At 41.3% G+C, this 25034-nt stretch overlaps 1 protein-coding gene across 6 annotated transcripts in view; it reads left to right on the forward strand.

Annotated features, from left to right (window-relative positions):
* Positions 1-23138, forward strand: part of kif21a (kinesin family member 21A) — a 59408-nt gene extending 36270 nt beyond the window's left edge. For 2 of the 6 annotated variants that reach the window (XM_056386813.1, XM_056386816.1), the window contains 22 exons: positions 76-190; positions 1321-1509; positions 2775-2974; positions 3447-3554; positions 3661-3729; positions 3976-4121; positions 4439-4583; positions 5974-6168; positions 6304-6405; positions 6841-7006; positions 7595-7615; positions 8350-8407; positions 9632-9686; positions 9780-9982; positions 10614-10739; positions 14863-14999; positions 15470-15644; positions 16613-16777; positions 17650-17767; positions 18023-18193; positions 19139-19338; positions 20747-23138. In XM_056386813.1, the coding sequence (XP_056242788.1) occupies positions 76-190; positions 1321-1509; positions 2775-2974; positions 3447-3554; positions 3661-3729; positions 3976-4121; positions 4439-4583; positions 5974-6168; positions 6304-6405; positions 6841-7006; positions 7595-7615; positions 8350-8407; positions 9632-9686; positions 9780-9982; positions 10614-10739; positions 14863-14999; positions 15470-15644; positions 16613-16777; positions 17650-17767; positions 18023-18193; positions 19139-19338; positions 20747-20837 (2955 nt within the window). In that variant the 3' untranslated portion in view covers positions 20838-23138. The remainder of the gene's footprint in view (positions 1-75; positions 191-1320; positions 1510-2774; positions 2975-3446; positions 3555-3660; positions 3730-3975; positions 4122-4438; positions 4584-5973; positions 6169-6303; positions 6406-6840; positions 7007-7594; positions 7616-8349; positions 8408-9631; positions 9687-9779; positions 9983-10613; positions 10740-14862; positions 15000-15469; positions 15645-16612; positions 16778-17649; positions 17768-18022; positions 18194-19138; positions 19339-20746) is intronic. The other 4 variants (XM_056386817.1, XM_056386818.1, XM_056386814.1 and 1 more) reach the window with 3 other exon arrangements.
* Positions 23139-25034: the final 1896 nt, after the last annotated feature.

Consider the following 25034-nt stretch of genomic DNA (forward strand, 5'->3'; position numbering starts at 1 on the left):
CATTTACATTGAACCAGCATTAAATATGTTGAGAAGTGCGTTCAGATGTTAATTGTTTGTTTGTTTTTAATGTAGGAGGTCCAGGAGGGCAGCGACCATGAGGAAGCGGAGGAGGAAGAGGAGGAGGAAGAGGAAGAGATGGACGTGGAGGAGAGCTCTGATGATTCTGACTCTGAGTCCGATGAGAAAGGTATAAGGGACTCTCTCAAAACAAAAACTATCTGTAGACAAACACACTCAGTCACTTTCAGTCAGCTGCAGTTTCTCCACAAGGGGGAGCTGTGAAGTCACTGTCAGACCAGCTCCACAAACGTAAACCTCACTCATACTGTAGGAAAGGAAACCGTGTTTTCCATACAATAACACATGTGTTTATAGTGGTCCATATATAGGTGGAGCACCAGGAAACATTTAAGGTGCATCAGTGTAGAACAGGACCAGAGAGAACTGGATTCAAACTGAGGCACCTGAGCTAGATGAGACCTGCCCTATATTTCTTTGACTTTCATACTCCATATTCAGTATATAACAAAACTGAATACCCAACAACGCTATCACTAAAATGTTACAATAATTGTATTCTAAGTCAAAGTGCAGGGTATTTGATCTTACATATAATGAAAAACAGGTCAGACTGACAACATTGAAATACAGGCCCTGAGGCCACTGGTCTGTAGTGTTGCTCCAGTCTTCATTTGGCTCATAGATCAGTCTGTCAGTCAGACCGTTTCACAAAAATAAAGACTGATGCATTTTAGGCCAAAAACATTAGACACCTTACCCACATGCTAACTCAGGTCTAAGACCAATGTTACCATGGTAACAATCAATGACACCCATGCTGAGCAGTAGAACACAACAAAAAAACAAGACAACATGGGACTTAATTCGTGGTTTGCTAATTTTGTTATGGAGAGAGTGATGAGAAGGGAACGAGTTTTTAGAGACCGCAGCGATTTTTTTTTTCCAAATCAGATTTTTTTTTTTTTCTCTTTTTATAGTTTCACTCTTCACTGAATTTCCAAAGTAAAACATCCTTGTAACTGTTGAATTCTTCCAAAAGATGCGGGGTAAACGGAGCTGAGCGGTTGGATTAAGTCGGCCATTTTTTTGTATTAATTTACCCAGAATTCATTGTACCACAGTCCGGCTTAAGATAGTCACGAACTACTGCTTTGTGCAACAGATGAATTCACACGTCTGTCTGAAGTCTGACTGTTCGTTATATCTAAGACACAGTCAACAACTGTCTTTGTGAGACCGACCCCTGAAGTACAACTTCAATATATGAGGTTGAATGTGATGATCTGTGTCTAACAGAGAACTTCCAGGCAGATCTGGCCAACATCACCTGTGAGATCGCCATCAAGCAGAAGCTGATAGATGAGCTGGAGAACAGCCAGCGGCGCCTTCACACACTCAAACAGCAGTACGAACAGAAGCTGATGATGCTGCAGTGCAAGATCAGGGACACCCAGCTGGAGAGGGACCGCGTCCTCCATAACATGAGTAAGATAAGAATTTCAGATGCGGGGGGGGGGGGGGGGTGAGGGTTGTATCACTTTACATGATGTATCAATCATGCTCTGGCAGTTTGGATAAAAACATCCACCAAAAGACATACTTTATATGGGTTTGTTTTTAACGTTTCTGTCTTTTGATCAGTTTATTTCAGTCTTAAAGTATATCTGAGTTCTTGCTTGTCCTACTTTGATTTGAAAGAAGTTATAACGTCTGATCTCAGCCTTTGTTCTTTAGTAATGAAAAAACACTTGACTGTTTGAGACTTCAGAGAATCCTTGAGTCAGTTGTGAATGTTTGTGCCAGCAGCCTGATGATGACAGTTACATTTATGTCTGTCAGCACTAGTGGATCAAAGCTTTGTCTTACACGGATTTTAAAGCATGGAGGAGATGTCAGACTCTCTAATTATGAAAAAAAAAAAAAAAAAAAGACAGAGACTTTTTGACAAATGAAGGATGAGGTTTCTGACGAGATAAACCACCAGAGGAAAATATGTTTGTATCTGCAGTACAATGTCACTGTTACATATGAAACTCTACTGAGTAAAAGTAGAGATGTTTCCTTCCTGATACCAATTCTGTATTCGGAACTTGTGCATGGGCTGATACTGAGTACTGATCTGATTGCTCAGGTTAAACCCTTTTGTAAAACATGAACAAATACATGAATGAGATAGAATCTTTCTTTTATTATCTAATTTGACCATCAATCATAAAAAAATGAATCTGGGAATGAATAAAACTTCCTACACTAGTTGTCCCGACACTAGTGCAACCCCTCGAAATTAAATCCTAGCGAACTGTACACGTTGCCTTTTTACTGGTGGGACTTCCCAGTCTAACATTTTACCAAATTGCTAACATTACACTATTTACCAGAAATCAATTATTTGCTGATTTTAAAACAGTAGTTGCCAGCGGCTGCACAGCACAGCTTCCTGTGTAGGCTGCTGTTTTAAAGCAGCGAAGAAGAATTGATTAAACTGCCTTTTAATCCTTGTGTGAAACTAATTTATATTATTGATAAATAACATTGTATCAGATCGGTACATGAAATCTCGTACTCACCAATACCCGATCCAGTATTTTAGGTAGTATCAGAGTCATTTCAGATACTAGTATCAGTATCAGAACAACTCTAAGTAAATGGGATTTAATTATGTAACATCTCAGACTTTTTACAGCATTTTATAACTTTTTTCATGGAAGATCAGTTGATTGATCAAGGATTTTTGTGTCACATACTTTCAGCTTCAGTAGAGAGCGGCACAGAGGACAAGGCTCGCAAGATCAAGGCTGAATATGAGAAGAAGCTGAGCGTCATGAACAAGGAACTGCAGAAGCTGCAGTCTGCTCAGAAGGAGCACGCCCGCCTGCTCAAGAACCAATCACAGTACGAGAAGCAGCTGAAGAAGCTTCAGATGGACGTGGCAGAGATGAAGAAGACGAAGGTTTGATAAGTTACTGAGATTGAATGTGATAATATTGCCCTGTGATGCCTCTGGTGGAAACTCCAGGCGTAGTTTAGTAACATGTTTTTGTGTGATATCCACTGTGTCTTTTCTTTTTGTGTGTGTGGTTGGAAGAATTTTCTTCCACTTGAATTAAATATATTTGACATAGCTCTCATAAATGATGTTCTGGTGGCATCAGAAACATGCAGCAGCTTAATTGTAATGTAAATTTCCATTTGACTGTCTTTACCCCACTTTGTTTTAAAAACAAAAAGGAAAAAGACTCAAAGCTAATGAAGATGTTCAGTAGGCAGACAGTAATCAACAAGCAGCAAGGATGAAGAAAAAGTAAAGATGGAAGATTCGAGAAATTATCCATAAATTAAAGAGATTTCACAACAGAATATGAATTTCTCTGTATTTGTATATAATGCATATAATGTGAATATTTTTGATTGACTTGTTCCAGGTCCGTCTCATGAAGCAGATGAAGGAGCAGCAGGAAAAGAACAGGATGAACGAATCTCGCAGAAACCGTGAAATCGCCACCTTGAAGAAAGACCAGCGCAAGCAAGAGGTCTGTGACAGGGAGGTCCTCCACAGACTCTTTAGCTTCAGCTGCCCAATAGTTTACATCTTTTCTTTTAACTCATTGTGTTGATGCTAGACTTTTTCTTCCTCAGCATCAACTGAAGTTATTGGAGGCTCAGAAGAGGCAGCAAGAGCTCATTCTGAGGAGAAAGACTGAGGAGGTGACTGAGGCTTTATCTACTGTATTTATGTTCACTGGATTTTGAGTTGCATTTAGTCCTGGTTATTTTTTGTAATTGAGAAAGTAAATAAAATAAAGTCTCCCAGTTTCACTTTCCGCCTGTGAAAAAGGAGAAACACTGCTTTTGTTTATGTGTGGGCGTACACATACAGACTGCAGGCAAGTGCACGTGGTACGATTTTAGTATTCACCTGTCCTCACTTCTGTGTTTGCGTGTGTGTGTCAGGTGACGGCTCTGAGGAGGCAGGTCAGGCCCACCTCAGGTAAGGTCATCAGGAAAGTCAACCTCTCAGACTCACTCCAGGACTCCACCCACAGACCTCCATCTGGACGCATGTACTCCTCTGGCAACACAGCTCCCAACGGGACTCGGTGAGTCTGTTTCCATAGAGGCAAATATGGAAGGCTACTAAATATAGAGCCACAATGTGCCTTCTACTGTAAGTGTTCATCAGTAAGACGCTGAACACTGTTACCGTCATAAGAAAATCCTATTGATCTCTAAAATGTAACATAACACGTTATTTTATCAGGAAAAAACACAGACTGTTAACTGACTTAACTCACTCGTTAACCAGCTCTGGAATATTATCTAATTTATCTACGTCAGGCTTCCCGAAAGTGCACAGAAGTGTTAAGTCATTCGATTGATTAATCAATAACAATATTGACTGATACTGTGTGTGCAGTTTGACCTACAGGCGTACAGTGGGTATTTACTCCACCAGAATCGCTCGTAATAAATGGCAGTCTCTGGAGCGACGGATCTGTGATGTCATCATGCAGAGGATGACCATCTCCAACATGGAGGCCGACATGAACCGCCTCCTCAAGGTAAGATCCTGCAGCACTGCACACTTACATGGATGGCTACTGCAGGGAATATGCATGTAGGCAGGGGAAGGAAAAGTCAATACCCAGCTAGCCACAGTCATTTTGTAGTGAACTGCGCCTTTGGGCCGAACCCCGCTACGTCACACTCACACACCCCTAGATGTATGAATGGCTGATTTTAAAAAAGCAATATGGCGCGTACACGTGAGCTGACATACTCACACACACAGGAAGACGTCAGTCAGTATCAGTCACTAGCCTGCCAACCCCTGACGGCAAGTAAAAAGTTTGCAGGAGCTTGCTGCCTTGGAACACACGACAAAGCTGCAACCTTGCAAAGAGGGTTCACTCTGTAGTAACCGGCTCAACTGTATGTAGAAAGTCTCTGAACTGGCAAACCGCTCTAGATGACGTACACCAAAATGTAACAAGGAAGTGGATGAGGGGGATGGTTTTTGTAGGGGGGATGAAATTTGTTGTGAAACAGAATGCGACCAAGCCAAAACTGTAATTGAAAATAAAATTTGATGAATCACCCAGCTCTACTGTGGAGAACACAGAACATGGCTGTGTTGTGCGTTTCTTGCTTGCCACTGTATTTGGTGTGCACAGGTAGTCTGAGAGATTGGTACTCACATCAGTTCTAGTTATTATTACATGATTATATTTTGTTAGAATGACCCTGACCCACAACCGGCTCAACAGTCAGCAACTGCTACAATGTAACTCCAGGTGTAACAGTCGGCTTTATCAAAGATGTTCAGTGTGTAGGAGAGGAAGTAACACTTTTTCAAAAATGTAATGTCCTTAAATGTAAAAGCTTATCCTGCACACACACTACAATATACTGAGCAATAGTAATGCACAGATTTATACATTTCCACATCTGTTGTAGGTATTCTGCTTGTTTTCCCAGTCAAATGTTCAAACGGAGTAAAACAATGTTGAATTTTTGAACAGTTGTTAATAATTTACACAAACATCTGACATTAGAGAGGTGTGAGAGTCGTCTGGCAGACATGCTGACGTGTCTTTAGCTTTGTGGTAGATAGAAACCTCAACTGCCTCTCAGCAGTGTCAATCCATCATCAGAGGGACTTTCTGTTTTGACCTGGAAGTCGTCAGGACAGAATACTGGTATTGAGGAGCGGTCAAAGGTCACACAGCCAGTGGTGGATGAGCCTGAACTATGGGACCTGTAAGTGAAATGGACAGATTTATCCCGAGCCTGTAGCCAGTCACAACTGAATGGTTGTTTCTGTTTCAAATCCTGACCTTGGCCTTCAGTCTTTAATTAACTGCTATGTTATCTTATCATTGCATGACTCATCATCATCATTTGGCTGTGAAAACAAAAAACATGTCCTGTCCTCTCTGTCTCTGTCTATAGCAACGGGAGGAGCTGACCAAGCGTAAGGAGAAGGTCATCAGGAAGAGGGAGCGGCTGCTCAGAGAGGGGCCAGAGGCAGAGAAGGCCGTGCCTCCCCTCAACGAAGAAGTGGATGCGTTGACAGCGAACATCGACTACATCAACGACAGCATCGCAGACTGTCAGGCCAACATTATGCAGATGGAGGAGGCCAAGGTGAGAGAGCCTGATGAGTCAGGAGTTAATTCACAGTTTATTCAGCTGTACTGGTTGGTCAAATAGATGGATTCAGTCAAATAGATGGAGAAGTTGACAGTTGTGTGAATCATCATTCATGGTGTCTGTTTCCAGGAGGAGGGAGACACAGTGGACGTCTCTGCTGTGATAAGTTCTTGTACCCTGGCAGAGGCTCGTTTCCTGCTCGATCACTTCATGTCAATGGCCATAAACAAGGTACCAGCACTAATAATTGGCAGGAGTCACTACTGTCTGTGTGTATGGCTTCATTACAACAAACATCATTAAGATGGACAAAACACTCTGCCTGTGGGAGATACCAGCACCACAACAATGTAAACTTGTCCACCCTTTGGACATAATTATTATTTATTTGTTTATATAATAGGGACCATACAGATAATCATTGACACATACAGATTAACAATGCAACCAATGTCATGTACCTGTGTAGATATACTGTACGGTGTCCATCTGAAGCTAATTTGCAGCACCTGTTCCTGGTCAGGTAGGTAAATTAATGTGCATTGACCAACAAAAGTCTATTTAAAGTGGGTTTCTATAAGGTTTTGTCAGGTTTTAAAGTTTTGTAATTACAGTAAATGTAATGAATACAAACACTGTTGCATGTCTGTGTTGTGACCTTCTCAGGGTCTGCAGGCAGCTCAGAAGGAGTCCCAGGTGAAGGTGATGGAGGGCAGGCTGAAGCAGACGGAGATCACCAGCGCCACACAGAACCAGCTGCTCTTTCACATGCTGAAGGAGAAAGCCGAGTTCAACCCGGAGCTGGACGCCCTGCTGGGGAACGCTCTGCAAGGTAAGAGCAGCAGCTGTTTGGGTTGAGGGAGAAATGGAGGTAAAGACCAGAACACAGACCAGGACGCCTGGTTTAACTCAGCCCACCTCCTGGAAGCATCGGTAGAATTACATCGAGTAAAAGTGAGGTTCAGATTTAATTTTAGGATGATGATGATGATGGTGATGATGATGGTGATGATTATGATCATGTTTCTCTATAATGAGTCAGTTTAGTTTTTTGCCACGTCTGTTACAAAGCATTTGGCCTTCCAGGAAGTGGACTGTGTTACTGGTCACTTGCATGATTGGGTTTATTGAGATGCTCTTGCCTGTCGCCTTCTGCTGAATAGAAGCTGAACTAATTATTACACAAATGACTCCTACTGTGATCATGTGGTAGTAAAATCGTATTGAACCAAATTTGTAAGTGTTATATATTTTTGCGAGCCTCTCTTCAGCAGGACGCTCTGTTTACAGTAGATGCACTTTATGTTCTTTTTTTGTTTTTGTAGAATTTCGGGGGACTGTGTTTTTGATTTGTGCATTGCCTTTTTTCTGTTCCCCCACGTTTTCTTTTTCTTTTTTTTGTTTTCTTATGTTTTTACAGAGCTAGGTAACATCCCACCTGGTAAGTGAAATTATATTAGACTCTTATCTGTGTTATGGATGCATGGTTCCTTCCCTCTGCACTTTGAAAACTAACTAAACATACAATAACATGAACAGGTGCATGAGGTGCAATGCAACCGGGCTTCCCTCCATCTGTCTGCTGGCCCTTCACTTCCCTTCATCTGGACACACTGCTCTTCCCCCTCTTCCTCCTCACCATGTGCTACAGCCTCCATGCTTTAGCACCCTGCTAACCCCAGACCCTTCCACAGGAACCATACAACATGGATGTTTTAGCTCATCGGACCCTGTAGGTCAGCTGAGCCCATCCAGAGCAAAGGACTAATGATAACTTCCACTCCTCCACCTTGTTGTCTCATGTCAGGTCTTTTACCTTTTGCCTCAACTCGCCCACACATCTCTCTCTTTATAACCGTCCCCACCTGGCCACTGTCTGACCTCTGACCTTTCACCTTTTTCAATCCATCTGATCACATTGAGCTCAGTGAGGACCCAGTTTCTGTTTGTGGATAAAACGGCATGGCACTGCGCTGACATCGTCCTCATCTGCTTCCCTCGTTCCTTTTTTGAGAAAATGAAGAAAACTGTTCACCCTTTAGTGAAATAGAAAAAAAAGGATGAATTATTTAGTCTTAGAGAGGTGTTCAGAGAGTCGTTTAGCAGTCATCTCAGTCTCAGCAGCCAAGAGGGTATTTTCTACTTCTAACATTAGTCATTGATCTCATTTAACAGAAAACGGAGATGATAGCAGCAGTGATGAGTCCGCCCAGAGCCCTTCAGCTGAGGGAACGTAAGTTTATATTTTTATTACATTGTTTTATGTTACAATATAATATTCTACTTTACTCTGTTAAGTCATATAAAGCAGCGGTTCTTAAACTAGACCACAGTTTGACACATGAGACCAAAGACTCGCATCGGATCAAATGTTTACTTTTAGATGTCATACATTCTGTCATCGCATTACTTATGGATGGAATTATAGTGAAAATTCTCTTTTTAGCTAGGGACCCCAAGGAACCCCCTAAAGGACCCCTGGGGGTCCCTGTACCCCACTTTGAGAACCGCTGATATTAAGAAAGGTTACACTATGCTTTGTTGAGTAACATTAGACGAGCAGAGATAAAAACCTATATCAAACATTATGCAAAAGGATCCACAATAAGTGAACAAAGGCAATAAAATATGTAAGGAGAATAATTAAGGATGAAACAAAATAAATAAAACGCATATCAGACCAAAGGCTGAAACAATGACGTGCGTTTTCAGAGGCGATTTAAAAGTTAATGAGTTGAAACATCTGAATTCAGTCAGGAGAGTGGTGAGGGGCTCTTATAGCAAAAGCCCAGTCACCTTTAGTCACAAACCTTGAGCTTGGGGTGTCCAGCAGGGCTTCTTCCACAGATCTCAACTCTTGGGTGGAGACACACCATGTCAATGTATCTGAGATATGATTAAATAGAATTAAACAATTTTTTTTTTTTTTAAATCAATCTGAAATCTAACAGGGCGCCAATGTAGAGAGGAAGTACCAGAGTAATGTGACTGTACCTGTTTGTTCCAGTAATAAGACGAGCAGCAGCAGTTTGTACTATGTACTGTCATGACAAGATTTTATGGTATAGTATATAACTTGGTTTATTGTGTTTATCTTATGTTTATGTTTAAATTCATTTTATGTTATGTTGAGGTATTTAATTTTACATTTATTTTGTATTATGTGGGATTGTTATATATACTGTTGATGTTGTATTTATGTTATTTTATTTTTAATTGTTACATTATGTTCATGTCATGTTTCATGTTGTGTTATATGATGTTTTATGGTACGTATTAAAGTATATGACATTATTTTGGTTTGACTAGGCCCCTATGTGTTTATATGTGATTTCATGGTTCCTTTTTTCTGTTTTGTACATTTAGGTTTCAAGATAGGTTCATCTTCTATCGTATTATTGTGTTATGTTGTTTTTATTAATACTCACATACAGTATGAAACTCTTTTTTCTTCCAGCACTTTAGCATCAGATCTCATGAAACTCTGTGGAGAGACCAAAACAAGGAGTAAGGTATTACACAGTTTATTGTGTTTATGCCTCAGTTTCCACATAAACCCATCTTCTTTTTAATCCTAATTTTCCACCTTCACCTGTGCTGCACAGGCTCGTAGGAGGACCACCACTCAGATGGAGCTGCTGTACGCAAACTCTGACTCTGCTCCCGACGCGCCCACCGCAGACTTCTCCAGTCCGATGCTGCCGTTAGCTGAGACACCAGATGGGGGAGGAGACACGGACACGTCAGGCTCATCAGTCAGGGACTACACAGCTCTCTCCCCCGGCTTTTCCTCTAAAATGGGCAGCATGTAAGTCCAGGCCCGGCACTCTTTGCTAACACATTAATTGCTACCTCCTTGCTGCCTGCATGTTTGATGTTGCTGCTTCATCCTCTGCTTCATTTAATCTTGTTTCACATTATTCATGAGCCTCCTTACATCTGTACCTTCCTCCACCTGAGGAGTTGTTTGACGTAAAAGCATGCAGACAGGAGCAAATATTAACATTTGTATGGCCCCTGCATAAACTACCTTTCTAATCCCTTATTACAGCTGAGTGACACACTGGAAGCAAATAGACTAACAGAGCGCTTTAACTGGCTTATGAAAGGCCATGCTTCAGACCTGGGTGTACATTGACTTGTATATAAAAAAGAGCCTTGGCTGACAGCAATCCATCAGCAGATACAGTAGTGCAATTATATGTTAGAGTAGCACAAAACCTGCACAGTATCCTCAGTAGTTAAAACATGAGCTTGGCGAAGAACCACCTCTGTTTTGGGACTTTAAACATCAGGTAACTGTGTTTCTGTGTGTACTGCATGCTTCTTATTGTTGCCATTATTTTATGTTTGTTTCACATCCTTCTGCTGTTTTATTATTATTTCTGTATACTGTCTTTGTGTTGTTTGTGGATGAATTGATGAAACTGAACGCTCAGTTCTGGCTCCAGAACCTCGTCAGTGGTGGAAAGGCGAGCTCCGGAGCCTTCCCCGCTCTCTCGCAGGAAGACCTATGACAAGGCGTACGCAGCGGCTGACAGGGCAAAGGTCAAGGAGATTAAACAGTAAGAGCTTGGTGCCGATGTTGCGGCTGCAAAGCCAGAAAAATAAGCGAAATAACTTCAACTTCAACTCTATTAATACTTCTTCTCTCGATTTCCTGCTGTGGAGAAGCATGTGGTGTCAGACTAAATCACAGACGCTCTTCGCCTGGTGTGATAACCTTTGACCTGCCAAGTTCTATGCTGAATTTAACGTCTTCTTAGAACTGTAATAGTGATAATTGGTGATACCCTCTTTTCACTCCTGGTACATTTGACTCAAATTCAGTGTTCAACTTGCTAAACAATCCCTCTGCTGCTAAACATTTTAATTATTGAGGAAATCTCTGTCCTTTCCCTTTCCTTGTCTTTGGAGTAAATTTTGTGAGTGAAGGAGAAAGTGCTGGGTGAACTGATCATGTGAAGACAACTTGTATTTACCTGTTAAACATCCTGTCTCAGAGCTCCAACATAGTAGATTACTTTAAAGTTCATAAGTGTGTTAATTATACTTTTGAATAGTAATCACTCAATATGTCTTTTTTTTGTTGGCATGATGTGCACATGCTTACCTCTGTGCTTTGTGCACACGAGCTGTTTGCCAACCTGACGCACGCATGGTCAGTGTGAGTGCATGTGGTCAGTTTGAGAACTGAATATCGCTGCATTCATGTCATATGGCAAAGCCAGTAAACGCCTCTTTATTACATGGCTGTTTGTGATTTCACAGAGAAGATGATCATTATTCTTTTTCAAAGATTGTTTTTTTATTTGGAAATGTTTTCTTTGTTGATGGAGGAAATAACTAGGAAGTAGAACAGTCTCTGACCAGACTTGAATCAGGCTGCTGCAACATTGTGTGTTTTGTCCACTGGGCCGCCAGAACAACACCTGACAGAATAAACCCTTGAGGCTACGACATGGCATTTACCCTGCCACCACCCTCGGGCGAAACATGACATTTTTAATGGATGAGGATCTAATTAGTCCTTTTTTCTTTTTTTTTCTTTTTTTTTTTACGCAGTGCTCACTGCACGAGCATTATAGCTTCACACATGCTTGGCTATTAATAGATTTAAGCTGCTGGTAGAAGATACTTTGATGAAACATGTTTTATGTCAGTAATATTTACATCTTCACACCAAAACCTCCAGGTCATTTTCCCGTGTTACAGAGAGAAACCTCCAGTACAATTTATTCACAACATGAAAGGAATGTATGTTGGACAGACTGTAAAGCCTTTTGATTTGGGTTTTGTAAATAAAGTTGACTTGAATCGAGTTAATGCTGACACCAGACCACTGAATCCCTGTTTAGGCTTTTAGCTACTGTAAAATGTTTTCTGGAGCTCTGGTGAGGCAGGAACCTCTGTTACTGGATATGTTGACAGAATGATACTGGTCTGAAATAAAAATACTGATAAACCCAGTAAAGCACATCGAGCAGTAAATCTTTACAGCTTCAGATGAGTTTGAACGTACAAAAACTTTACTGTCAAGCTTTGCTGACAGTTGCTCCCCTATGACGTGAATGCAGCATATGCGTCCTCCTTCTGTCTTCATGTAGTCCTCCCACACTTCTGCCACCAGTGTGTAAACAGCTTAGCACACACTTTAATTATGCTGCAGCTTAATTGGCAGCCCCACTGTCTTCCTTCACAGCCCAGTCATCAGGAACCTGAAGAGCAGCCCACCACTTCCTGTCCCCCCAACCGCTCGTCCCAGTAACCACGTCGTCGTGTTTAGCCGTATGACAGGGTATCTGGGGCGTACTGCATGCGTCCTGCAGGATAAGTAAGAACCAAAGATAAGTCAAATCAACACTAGCCTGACAGAGAGTCAGATTAGAGCTGGGGATGAGGCCAGGGCCACTGCACTCCAGAATCTGTCAGTTCCTCAGATGTTGGCTAATGTCTGTTTCCTGTTAATGTAGCAATTAAGGACACATGTCGATATGTACAAGTACGGACACATTCTGATCATGTAGTGAAGTGTTGTCATCATTTTGATTATTGTGTAGTGTTTTGTAATCTAAGGTGCACACTGCCAGTACAAACCAGACTCTACAAGTGTCCTAACACATTACTAGTGGGTCGCTCATCTTAATGCATATTGTTACTGAGCAAAGTAATACCATAGATCTGAAAATCTATGTTCCACCTTCCATGCAGTCGTTCTTTTCCATTCATTTAGCTGTAATGAATATAATGGAAATTGATTTAAACAGACTTGCAGGTGACAGTTCATCATAGTAAACATCTAGTTTTCAGATGCAACGCGATGATGTCAGGTGTTTACAGCCGTTTTCAACGACCATTGACCACACGCTGTCCTGCCATATACTAGGTTGTGACCTACTCTTGTTTTTGGTCAGAAGGATTCTTTATCGATGGATTTCAGGTATTTAAAAGTCAGATGCCAGAAGACTTTCATTTTTAATCCAAGAAAGAGCTTAATATCAAATTTATTTTTCCATCATGTCCTTGTTTTCTTGATGTTTGATAAGGAAGTGTTTTCAAAACAAGAGGTTTACAAATTATTTTCTGCATAATAAACACCTTTATACAGTAGTCGGTAGTACATTAAGATTTCAGACACTTTTATTTACAAACAGTAGTTTACACGTCTATCAGATTTAAAGCACTGAAGCAAAAAGTAGTTTATGTGCCATGGACGCAACTGCTGTGTTCCCATTGTGGGACTTTTTGAGGGCACCACAGAATATTTCTTCTTCTCTTATTACAATAACAAAACAGTTGTTCTGGTGTGACCTGAAATCAATGGCTGCATAGAAGGTAGAAAATGTTTGTAGCTGAGGTGTGCTACACCACTGGTAAGGTATAGACTAACGTTACATGATTGTTTTGATTTTAAAATACTTTATCATTCATGAGCTCAAACTAGAATTAGCTCTTGTTGAAGTTCAGTTGTACCAAATAAAGATTGATGAGGAAAAAATTAAGGAGCATGATAAGAACAGGAAGTAATTAGTGTTTCAGGAGCTATCAGGAGCTAATCAGCTCTCAGGTTTATTGGATATTCTTTTCCACCGCAGGATGGACGGATGCCTCCACCTGTCCTCCAACCACATCCTCCGCTCTGGTTCTCCTCCTCATTCCGACCCGCCCAAGTACAACTTTGTTTTTTATTTGTCACAAGGTCCTCTCAGACTTCACCTGTGGTGCTCAGGGCAGAGGTGAAGCTGAAACACAGATGCATATGGTGTGGGTTCCACCCTCTTCTCATCATGACCGACACTTGTGTGGACAAATGTCACAGCTGAGCTTGGCTGTAGGGCGGAGAAGCAGCTCATCAGACCGTCCAGTAACCAGAGCCTCCCAGAGGTGCCCCCCCCCCTCACTGCTGTGGTGTCCTTGTGCGTGAACCAGACACAACCAGTTAAATGTGGTTAAAAACCATGGATGGATATCCTCTCTGGGATCAGTGGATAATGACAATAAACCCAAACAGTGTAATCTTGTTAAGCTTATTACTGCTATCGAGCCTGAACCCTCAGCCCTCTATTTATTAGTCTTGTTTCATCTCATTGGAGCTTTTACTTTTCACTCTGCGGCTCATTTAAACCTCATTCATCTACAAGTCCTGAGTATCGACGTCTTGATCTGTGGCACACCACCAGCTCGTCCTGCTGCTCCTCTGACACTGACAGAAACAACTGTTACAGAGCAGTGGCTGTACAATTACACTATCAGATGCCAATTTGTCAACACAAGCAGCCAATTAGAGATCGATCTAAGTTCTTGTGATGCTTTCGAACTTGCATCCCATGATGATCCAGCACTTGTTTTCCAATGATCGTCCGTCTTTGTCTCTTTGGGTGTTTGTTTTAAATCTATTACGAGCTGGACAAGAGAAGCATCTGAAGATACAGCCGTATTTTTAGATCCTTCTTCTTCTTCAGCATAATAAGGGTGACTCTGTTCACAGCTGTCTCCTCATTTTCTTCTGGACTGTTACTGTCATTTCTCTCTGTTTTTGATTTGCAGCGTTGTGCTGATCAGCCACGAGAGCTGCATGCTGTGCATGTGTGGGTGTGATTTAGCTCTGCGCTGCACTCAGATTTTTAGACAGGGTTATGTCAAAACTGTACCAACTGATGATGATGTGTGTGTGTATGTGTTTTCAAGGGGCGTGATTAACCCGGTGCCACCCACTAAAAGCAGCCGCTCGGCGACGTTGCAGTGTGTCCATGTGGCAGAGGGACACAGTAAAGCTGTTCTCTGTGTCGACTGCACTGATGACCTTCTCTTCACTGGATCCAAAGGTCAATACCCACAACCCTCCCTCCCTCCCTCCCTGCCTCCTTCCTTCCTCACTCTAACTCTTCCTCACTCTAACTCTTTTTATTTATACACTTTGACATGCTGTTATATAACAGCAAATAAAACCTGACAGGGACTAATTAAGATTTTCATCTGCACAGTATATAAATAAATGAGCTGATGAAATAAAATGGCATCAGACAGACAGTAAAACTCTTATGGTGGAGGAGCTTTTAAACATGATGAACTAGAAAACTATTGAAGGTAAATATACAGGCAGTCAGCTCCACAGTTATACCCACAGATAGATCAGCTGCTGTGTTTGGTTTTGTTATAAGGGAGAACCTGTACCATGCTGTAGGATTAACTTCCTGTCAGTCTTGATCTTGAGCTGTTCTCTGTTGCTCCTCCTCTGAGCTCTGCCTGTATTTCTGATGATGCAGTAAATGACAGACTGTATGTTGTCCTGCAGACCGGACCTGTAAGGTGTGGAACCTGGTGACGGGTCAGGAGATAATGTCCCTAGCCGGTCACCCCAACAACGTGGTGTCAGTCCGCTACAGCTCCAGTTTGGTCTTCACTGTCTCAACCTCCTACATCAAAGTGTGGGACATCCGGGACTCGGCCAAGTGCATCCGAACTCTAACGTGAGTGTGACTGTCTCGATGCTCTGTACGGTGGCCCTGAGAGCTCAACACACTGCTAACAGACAAAACACAAACCCATTCAGAAAACATCTTCATCAGTTTGACAACACATGCACTGCAAGTACTCACAACACAACCAAAGTGTTTCCAGCGGATACTTAAAGGTGATGAGGGGGCGCCCCAGTGGTTCCCCTCGTCGAGCGCGTACCATGAAGGCGTAGTCCTAACCGCAACGGCACGGGTTTGAGTCCAACTTGCATCATACATCATACATTCATGTGCACTTGTCCAATGCTTTTAACCTCAAAGGTCACAAAGCATTAAACAACAACAAGTTCATCCCTTTTTACTGTCCCCCTGGAAACATTTCAGTCGTGTTGTGAGTATTTGCAGTGCATGTGTTGTGATGTGCATGTTTTCTGAATGTGTTTGCAGTGTGTTGAGCTCTCAGGGCCATCATACATTTGTCTTGTCCTTTTTAGCAGAACTTCAGCACGACCCTGAGACACTGTATGTTCTCACCACAAGCAGCTAAACAGGACACACAGGTTCACTCATGCCATTACATTTTCCATACACGTTGAACTCACATTGAACTCCCTGCAGTATGAGCTTGGTTATGTTTTGCTTTATTTACTTTATGTTTAAAGTGACAAGAGGTGTAGAAGGAAATGTATGTATTTGTCACCCTTGTTTAAAAATCTGTGAAAATATACAAATGTGTTAAAAGTTCCTAATTCTTCCTAATTAAATCTTAAAATAAAATATAGCGCCAGAATTCATCAGTGTGCCTTAAAGCTGCAACACTGTCAGCTGTTATGAAAGTGTTATGAGATTGTGTTGCTGCAGCAACAGCATTTAATGATTTCATCAGGAATTCTTGACAAGATCACAAGTCTGGGTGAGTGGAAGAGTGTTGTTTTTCTACCTGATGTAGATTCCTAAATGTTTCATACACGTGTCCTCAGGTCCTCTGGTCAGGTTAATGTTGGGGATATCTGTGCGTCTAGCACCAGCCGAACTGTCGCCATCCCAGCAGGAGAGAATCAGATCAACCAGATCGCTCTCAACCCCAACGGGACGGTTCTGTACGCCGCCGCCGGAAACTCAGTCCGAGTCTGGGATCTGAGGAGGTGAGCACAGGGGCATTATATAATGTTAGTGATGTGTTTCCGGACACTCAGCAGGTGACGTGTATATTGAGATTAACACAAACATGCTGCCATACTAAATGTTAATAGAAAATTAGATCAGTCATTTTAAACTTTGAGACTGTTTATATTGGTAAAAGTAGTACGTTGCCCTCTTTCTTAAAGAACATGGAAATGTGACGATTTTGTTGTAACACTACACTCAAAATAAAATTATTAGTCACCAGAAAGCTGCATTTTTACTGTAAGACAATGTCAGTGCAAAGATTCTGTTTTGTGTATTGAAAGCCAGACTGACATGAACCCTGCAGGCTGTGTGTTTATCATTCCCACCACCTCTTCTTCACTTCCCACGACACCTCTGCACCACTGTCTGATGCATCACACACACACACACACACACACACACACACACACACACACCTTGAGTTGATAACAAAGCCCAATCTGTTTTAGCTGCAGACTGTATGAAAACCTGGCTGGTATCTAATCCATCCCTGTCATCCATCGTTAGCTGACTGCTGTTAGTTTTGATGAATTGCCTTTTTTCACTTTGAAAATAAAAACAGCTGATAACTGACAGACTGACGGACAATCTGACCTGCAAGAACACACTGTAATTTACGCTGAGATTGAACACTGCTAACTTTATTCACAGACTTTGTTTGCCCTCATGAAACCTTTTAAACATTATTGGGCTATTTCTTCAGTAAATGTCTAACAGTTCACCTGCTGTAACTTAAAGGCTAAAAGTGTTTTGTAATGTCATGTGATCAGGTTTCGTGTTGGCCAGATTTATACACTGGGATTTTTACTGTTGAATGGAAGCATTGATTAACATTTGTCTCTGCCAGATTTGCCTCCACTGGGAAACTTACTGGTCACCTCGGTCCAGTAATGTGTCTGACCGTGGATCAGTCCGGAAACAACCAAGACCTGGTGATCACCGGGTCCAAGGACCATTACGTTAAGGTGTGTTTCGTGTGTGTGAGTCCTGGTGAAGACGGCATACATTTAGACTCTTTGTTCAGCTAAAACATCCAGGAATGCAAAACAAGGACAAGCCACATCACACAACATTTAACTGGTTGCCTTGAGTGTAATAAAAGTAATATTGTAACTGTAAATAAAGAGCTGCTGCATGTTTCACTTGATAATAAAACACCCTTTGATTTCACAACAAAGGACACATGTTCCACCTCTAACGTGTTGTTGTGGTTGTTGCAGCTGTTTGATGTGACGGAGGGCTCTCTGGGGAGCATCAGCCCCACACACAACTTTGAACCGCCACATTACGACGGTATCGAGTCTCTGGTGGTGCAGGGGGACATTTTCTTCAGCGGCTCCCGAGACAACGGCATCAAGAAGTGGGACCTGGACCGCAAAGACCTGCTGCAGGTACTGGATGAGTTAAATGGTGCATATGGCAGCAAATACATCACAAAGATAGACTGAGGAGACTGAGTTGGTTGAGTAAGTAACGTAGGTTTATTTGTGTATCATCTTTCAACCATAAGACATTTCAAAGTGTTTACGTAGTATAGGAAGAGGCAATAAGAGAAGGTATAAAAGAAACAGAAGGGAATGTAAAAAGAAAGAATAAAATAAAATAGAACGTATATAAATATTTATAAAACAGAACAAACAGAAGAATAAAAATACATTTTCAATCTCCCACAATAGATACAAATGTATATTTTGCCTATATCTGAAATTTTAATTTTATTTTGTGTTTTTTGGCTGTTTTTGGGGGGGGCTTTTCCCATCACTACACCAACACAGCACTTTGTTCAGCTGTGCTCAGTGGATTACTTAAGATAAAACTTTGCCACCGTGAACTTTCAATTATTAAAATAATGCAAATGATCATTCTGGAGTTTATTTCTGACAGTTTAGACCACAGTTCATTTCTTGTTGTGTCCTACTGATAAGCATTATTGCCTTTTCAGATGTTTCCTCCCTGGTATATTTGTAAAGTTAGACACTGATTTTACTATATAAAGTCTCATAATGGCTGACACACTACTTCAAAAGAACAAAATAACATGAGAAAGAGATTCTGTCATGAGTCTTTACATGAAAAAGTTTTAAGGAAATCTAAATTTCAGAAAGTCTTCGCAGCAGCTGCTCAGAAGAATTCACTGGAGCACACAAATGAATTTTACTATCACAGAAAATAACTTTTCATCTGTACAAATGTCTTATTGTTCTGCAGAGAGACTTTAATTTATCTGCTCAGCTGTGAGAGAACAGACTCCTCGTTCAGTCGATGGTGAGACCGTTTACAGATTAGACCGGTCTCAACCTTTTCATTCAACCCACACTCGTCTCTGTCTCCATCAGCAAGTCCCTAACGCTCACCGTGACTGGGTGTGTGCACTGGGCGTCGTCCCCGGCTCCCCTGCCCTGCTCAGCGGCTGCAGAGGTGGGGTGCTCAAGCTGTGGCACACGGACACACTGGGGACCCTCGGGGAGCTCAAGGGTCACGAGAGCCCCATCAACGGAATTTCTACCAACAGCAGCCACCTGTTCACCGCCTCAGAGTGAGTCTCACACACACACACACACACACACACACACACACACACTTTAAGATAGTTATGCTTTGGCTTCAAGATAGTTTACAGATACAATTTTAAATTGTTGTTTTCTACACAGTAGATTTCTTCATTCACTTATTCACTTTCCCCTGACTATTCAAATGAAGAGCTGCACAGTGATGTCCCTGGTAGACCTCACAGAACCACAGACTCTCTGCTGGTCACTTCGCCAAAAACTCAAACTTGCCTTTACCAAGAATCTGTTACTACCCCCCTGATCAAGTTTACAGCTCTTTGCTTTTTTAAATTTACTCTTATGATTTTTTACTTCTGCGTTTTTCTGTTGAAAACAAACTGGATCAATTCAGTTGGGATGACATGGACATGTTCCTGAGCTGCAGCGCAAAGCAGGAATTGAAAAGCACCAAATATGATGTCAGAAAATAAAATCAGCCGTCAATGAAAGAAAGCCAGAGTATTCATTTTAACTCCAGTAAGGGTCAGAGGGGGTGAGTGTTTATTGATTTCTTCAGATTTTCTACAGTAACACAGCAGATTGTTACGTTCTCCTGTGTTACCAAACTGTGCACTGCTGACTCAGCGTTGCTTTGAATTCATTTAGGTTGAAAAATACACACAAACAGAAACTGGACCAAAATACTTCAGGGATGAGGATTATCATTTATTGTTCATCACTGTCTCAACTGCAGCAGTTTCTCACTACTTGGCAGCACGTCAACTTTCTTGCATTGGTTTTTCTCCTTCCTACTTTGCTCTCTTTCTCTCTCTGATGTTTCTTAGCATCGGCCTCTAGCAGGTTGGTATTAGAGACCCGCCTTCTTGTCATTCAGCAACCAATCATTAAGACAACTGACCACAATCTGACCATGACAATATGTTAATCACAGACACAAATTGTTAAAAGAATAAGAACAAATTGAGGTAAGAAAGCATCAGTGAAATGCCTTAGAGAAGAAATAGGTGTGGAAACAGAGGGCGACTCTTGACCAGAGTCCATGACCTAGAGTCAGTCAGCACCCAAGCTGCAGTTTCAAAAGTTGGATCCTTTGCCCTTTAATTTGCAAGTGACGATCGTTTGTAATGTGACACAGCTGTCATCTGTCTGCATGCGAGCAGTGCCAGCAAAGTGCTTTTGTGAAACAGGACCCTGGAGTGTAAAACTTGACAGGGGCACAACCAGGAGACCTTGTTTTGATGACCTGAGGAGCTTGGTGTACCTGTTTTGGTGAAGTCATGATATATGTTGGAGCCAAATACTAATTTATGCTTTTTGAATTCAATCAAATTGTGATTTAATTTAATCCTAAAGCTCTGAACCAAGCAGCTTGCTCTCTGTGCACCTGGTCTATGACTTCCCTGCCACTTACTTTTGTGTGTTACTGTCTTGCAGTGACCGGACAGTGAAGATCTGGCGTGCTCGCGGTGGACTAGACAGCACCTTAGAGACGGTTGACAATGCAGACGAGGTGGCAAGTAACTGAATGCAGCGCCACCCGCTGGGTTTGACTCTGGAAGGACATTAACAGCATCCTTTGATGCTGCTTCCCTGCACTTTGACCCCTACCCTCTGACGCCCAACGCTCACTCCTGAGAGACACACACACACACACACACAAACACACACACACACACACACTGTCATTGCCATGTAACCTGCGCCAAGAGGAAACGCTAAAGTAACGTTGTCTCAAGAGTAACTAACACAATAACTGTTTTGTTAGACTCTGTACTCTCAGAGGCTCCTGCTAATCAGACTTAGTTCACTGTATTGTTAATGAATCTTCTCTCTCTCTGTTGCGCTGTAGGCAGTTCTTCACCCTGAATCTTGACAGGAACTTGAACTCACAAGACGATTATTTAACACTCAGAAAACATCTCTGCAGCTCAGCATATATTCAGCGTTGTGCCAGGAAACAATGCATCCACAGACACACAATTACCCAGGGGAAGGGTAGCAGTGTGTGTGGTTAGATTAGATAAGATATACAGGAAGTTGAGTGTTAGAGGAGAAAAAGGTGGCAGAGCTAACAGGTTGGTAGCTGGTCTTCACAACCCAGTTCTCCAGTTTCTTGGGATTGTTTCTCTGCAATTGAAGCAGAACCAATGTCCCCGCGCTCCTTTTCCCAATGAACAAAAGTGGCTTTACTGTATGTGAATAAGACAAATCACCCTTCACCCTTAACTCCCCACTCCTGCTTTTGTGCTCTTCTCTTTTTCAATTTCTGCAGCTGCTTCAGATCAGCAACCAAAATTGTGCGACTCGTTGTCTTTGCTGTCCTGCACCGCACTCGTGAACAGATCACGTCACGGCAACACTCCCACTTCACACAAGAGTTTGACATTTTGCGAAATGAGATTATTTGTTTTCTTGCTGAGAGTTAGAGGAGAAGATTGATACCACTTTTACATCCGTCATGTCATGGGTCGTTATGTTAAACGTAAGCTATAGCCTTAGCTTAGCATAAAGCCTGGAAACATGGAGAAACAGCTAGCGCTAAAATTTGCGTACCAGCTCTTCTGAATCAATGACTTACACATTATGTCTTGTTTGTTTAATCCGTACAAATGTGTTAAAGTGTAAAATGACAGTTTGTGGTTTTACAATAACTATTTTTTAGCCAGGCTCAGTAACTTTCTTTTCCTGCTCCATTTTTACACTTTGGATTTTGTTGGATTAAACAAACAAGATGTAATAACAGTTAGTGACCTTTGGCGGTGCCGTTACCTGTTTCCATTGCTTATGCTAAGCTAAGATAACTAGCTGTAGCTTCATGTTCACTGTTTAGACATGATAGTGGTATTAATTTTCTCTTCTAACTCTGTGGAAGAAAACAAATAAAGGTATTTCCCAAAATGTTGAACTATTCCTTTAACTTTTGAGCACTTGTGAAAATAGACCTAATAAGTGTTTGACGTAAACTTAATCTTTCTTAAATATGAGCAGGTTCAGCGTTCGAGGATCTTCTACACTTGTTGTCCATGTTTCATCGTGTGTAAAAAAATGTGTGTTCACTCCTCACACGTTGCTATTAACGCTCACATGAACCTACACTGCTGAGTTGTCGTCTAACTTCCACGCTGCTAAGTCGTGTGCTCACCTTCTTCCACCCTATAAGAGGGCTTCGAGTCGTGGACTCCGGGTGAGGTCCGCTCGGTACCGTAGCATTGTGTATGTGTATATATGTAATAGTATTTTTTTTGTTTTGTTTTTTTGAGAGGAGAGTCCTTCAGACTCTGCCCGATTTGTGAGCCTAGCCACGTCGACTGACGTCTGTCTCCCAGTTCTGATCCTTGTGGGGCCTTCCTGGAGACTCTGTGGTCTCCCTGATGTAACTGATCTGTTTGTCACGATTGTGTGCTGTCACTTTTGAATGTTCAGTGAAACAGCAGCTGTAGGCGTTATTCTAAATACATATCTAATGTATGTAAACAATGTATTTAAAAACAAACAAAAAAAAAAAAAACCTGACTGAATGTTAGTTTTGTGGGACCACCGGCCTGAACACGGTCTCATGCCGAGAGGACCAGAATTGGCAGGAAGACTGACGAGCGGCATCAATAATGCCAAGAATAGAGCTTTTCCTCCAGTGAGGTGGCGAGTTGTGTTTAGTGGCCTATGGTTAGTTTTTCTTTTTCTTCTTTTCATTTGTTATGCTGTCCCTGTTACACACATCCTGGGCGTTCCCCTCTGGAGTTTTAGTTGCCATCCCCACATGGCAGACTCTGTAGCGATTCTAATGTCAGATGCCTGGTGAGAATAAACGCCATCTGTCAAAAACAAACTATGCTGTGTGGTTTTTAAATTCTCATTTCTTTCATTTAATATTATCTGAACGTTTGTTAGTATTGCAATTTCTATATAAATGTCTATTGGATTTTCTTGATTTTAGACATACAGATTTTTATTTCTTATTTTGGTAACACTTCACTTTAAATCTACCTAATTAATATTCATAAGCAGTATATACACATTTAATAATTTAATTAAGGACTTACAACACAAGGCATAACATAACTTCTTTTGTGGAGTAAATTTAAACTTAAATTGTTACAAATATACAGGCATTTATTATCTGTATCTGTTCAACTATATTGTTCTAGTAGATTTTACAAATACAGGCTGATTCTTAACTCAACTACTTCTGTTATCAGTCCCAGATTATTAACATCATGTTTCTTGTTCTTGGGGATTTCATAATGTAATAACATCTCAAGGTTTTCCCAGAATCTATTACAATACCTGAAGATGCACAAATAAACATTTATGTTCTCAATCTCCATCACTGGTATTAGTATTTATTAGTATTATGAATTATGCATTGAACTTTGCCCAGCCCACAATCACTTTCCATACAAATCAGGACCAGAGTTTTGTGTTTCCAAACAGTGAAAGTCCAAAAATGGAGAACAAAATTTCTCAATCTAATCTTCAGATCATCATTGCTGACAACAGAATTCATAAATCACTAACAAGAACAGATATATAGTTCTGCAAAATCTGAATAAATGCTGATTAAATTATCCATCTCCTTTTTTTCTCCAGGCTTTTGAGGCAAAGCTAGCAACCTTGAACAACCACTCCAGTATTGCAGCCATAATTTTCTGTCATGGAAAATTAACTTTCAGAAATCATCATAATTTATACAGTAGAAAAGAGAAATGGGACTTTCCACTACATCACACCAGAGGTTATTCATTTTTATGTCCTTTTCCTGCTCTGACTTTTCCAATATCACTGTCTCCTGTAAGTAAAGCTGCTTTCTGCCAAACAGAACATGGTTTAAGAGAGAGGTGTTGCTCTCCGATGACTGACGTAGTGACAATCGACCACAAGATGGCAGTAGCAGCACCTGCAAGACTGACCAGGGACAGAGGAGGTAATCCTCAGAGCTGTCGATGTCCAATAATACTTCGACTGACTTTTACCTGTAGAAAAGCTTTTATTCCTCCACTGACAAGCCCCAGATTAACCTGCAAGGAGGCCGCAGGGCAAAGATTAGTCGTGGGCCCTTTTTGCCCACACAGTAATTTGAATAAAGACAAATCTATTTAGGAATTTGCACCACATATGTTTTGGCACAAGGCTCCCTCAACAAGACCATATCATTATCATTAATAATCTGCCTTAGCGTTGTACTTTTAAATATTAATGAAAACTGCCGGGGCCCCTGAGGGTCCGGGGCCTGGATGTTTTGCCTGGTAGGAAATCAAACCTTACTGTCAACATTACAGGAAACCAGCAGCGAGGAGTGTAATGGTTGAAAAACTTTACACGTTACATGTTGGTTTAATGTAATTACTTAGTTTTACTCATTTATGTCGTGTAATGATGTTTTACAACACTACATCAAATCTGAACAGTTGCAGATAGAAATTACCTCACTGTTAATATAATAATTACAGCATTATTCATAAGATTATTTATGCAGAAATACCCATGCCTTGGGGCAGTTTTAGTTTCTGCAGCTGTTTTGCAGGGGGCAGTTCTGAGTGTGAGTCAGGGCTAGTTGCCTATGAGATGTTAGCAGTTCCACCAAAGAGATATTCCCCCCCTAAACTTCTCAGATGCTTCGTTTAAATAAGAGTTTCAAGCTCAAAGCAGTAAAAAATGTTAAATTCATTCATTATTCATTCCTTCATTATGTATTTTTTCACTGTAAATTTTCAACACAAAATTT

This window comes from Seriola aureovittata, chromosome 10 (genome assembly GCF_021018895.1).
Source record: "Seriola aureovittata isolate HTS-2021-v1 ecotype China chromosome 10, ASM2101889v1, whole genome shotgun sequence".
NCBI lineage: Eukaryota > Metazoa > Chordata > Actinopteri > Carangiformes > Carangidae > Seriola > Seriola aureovittata.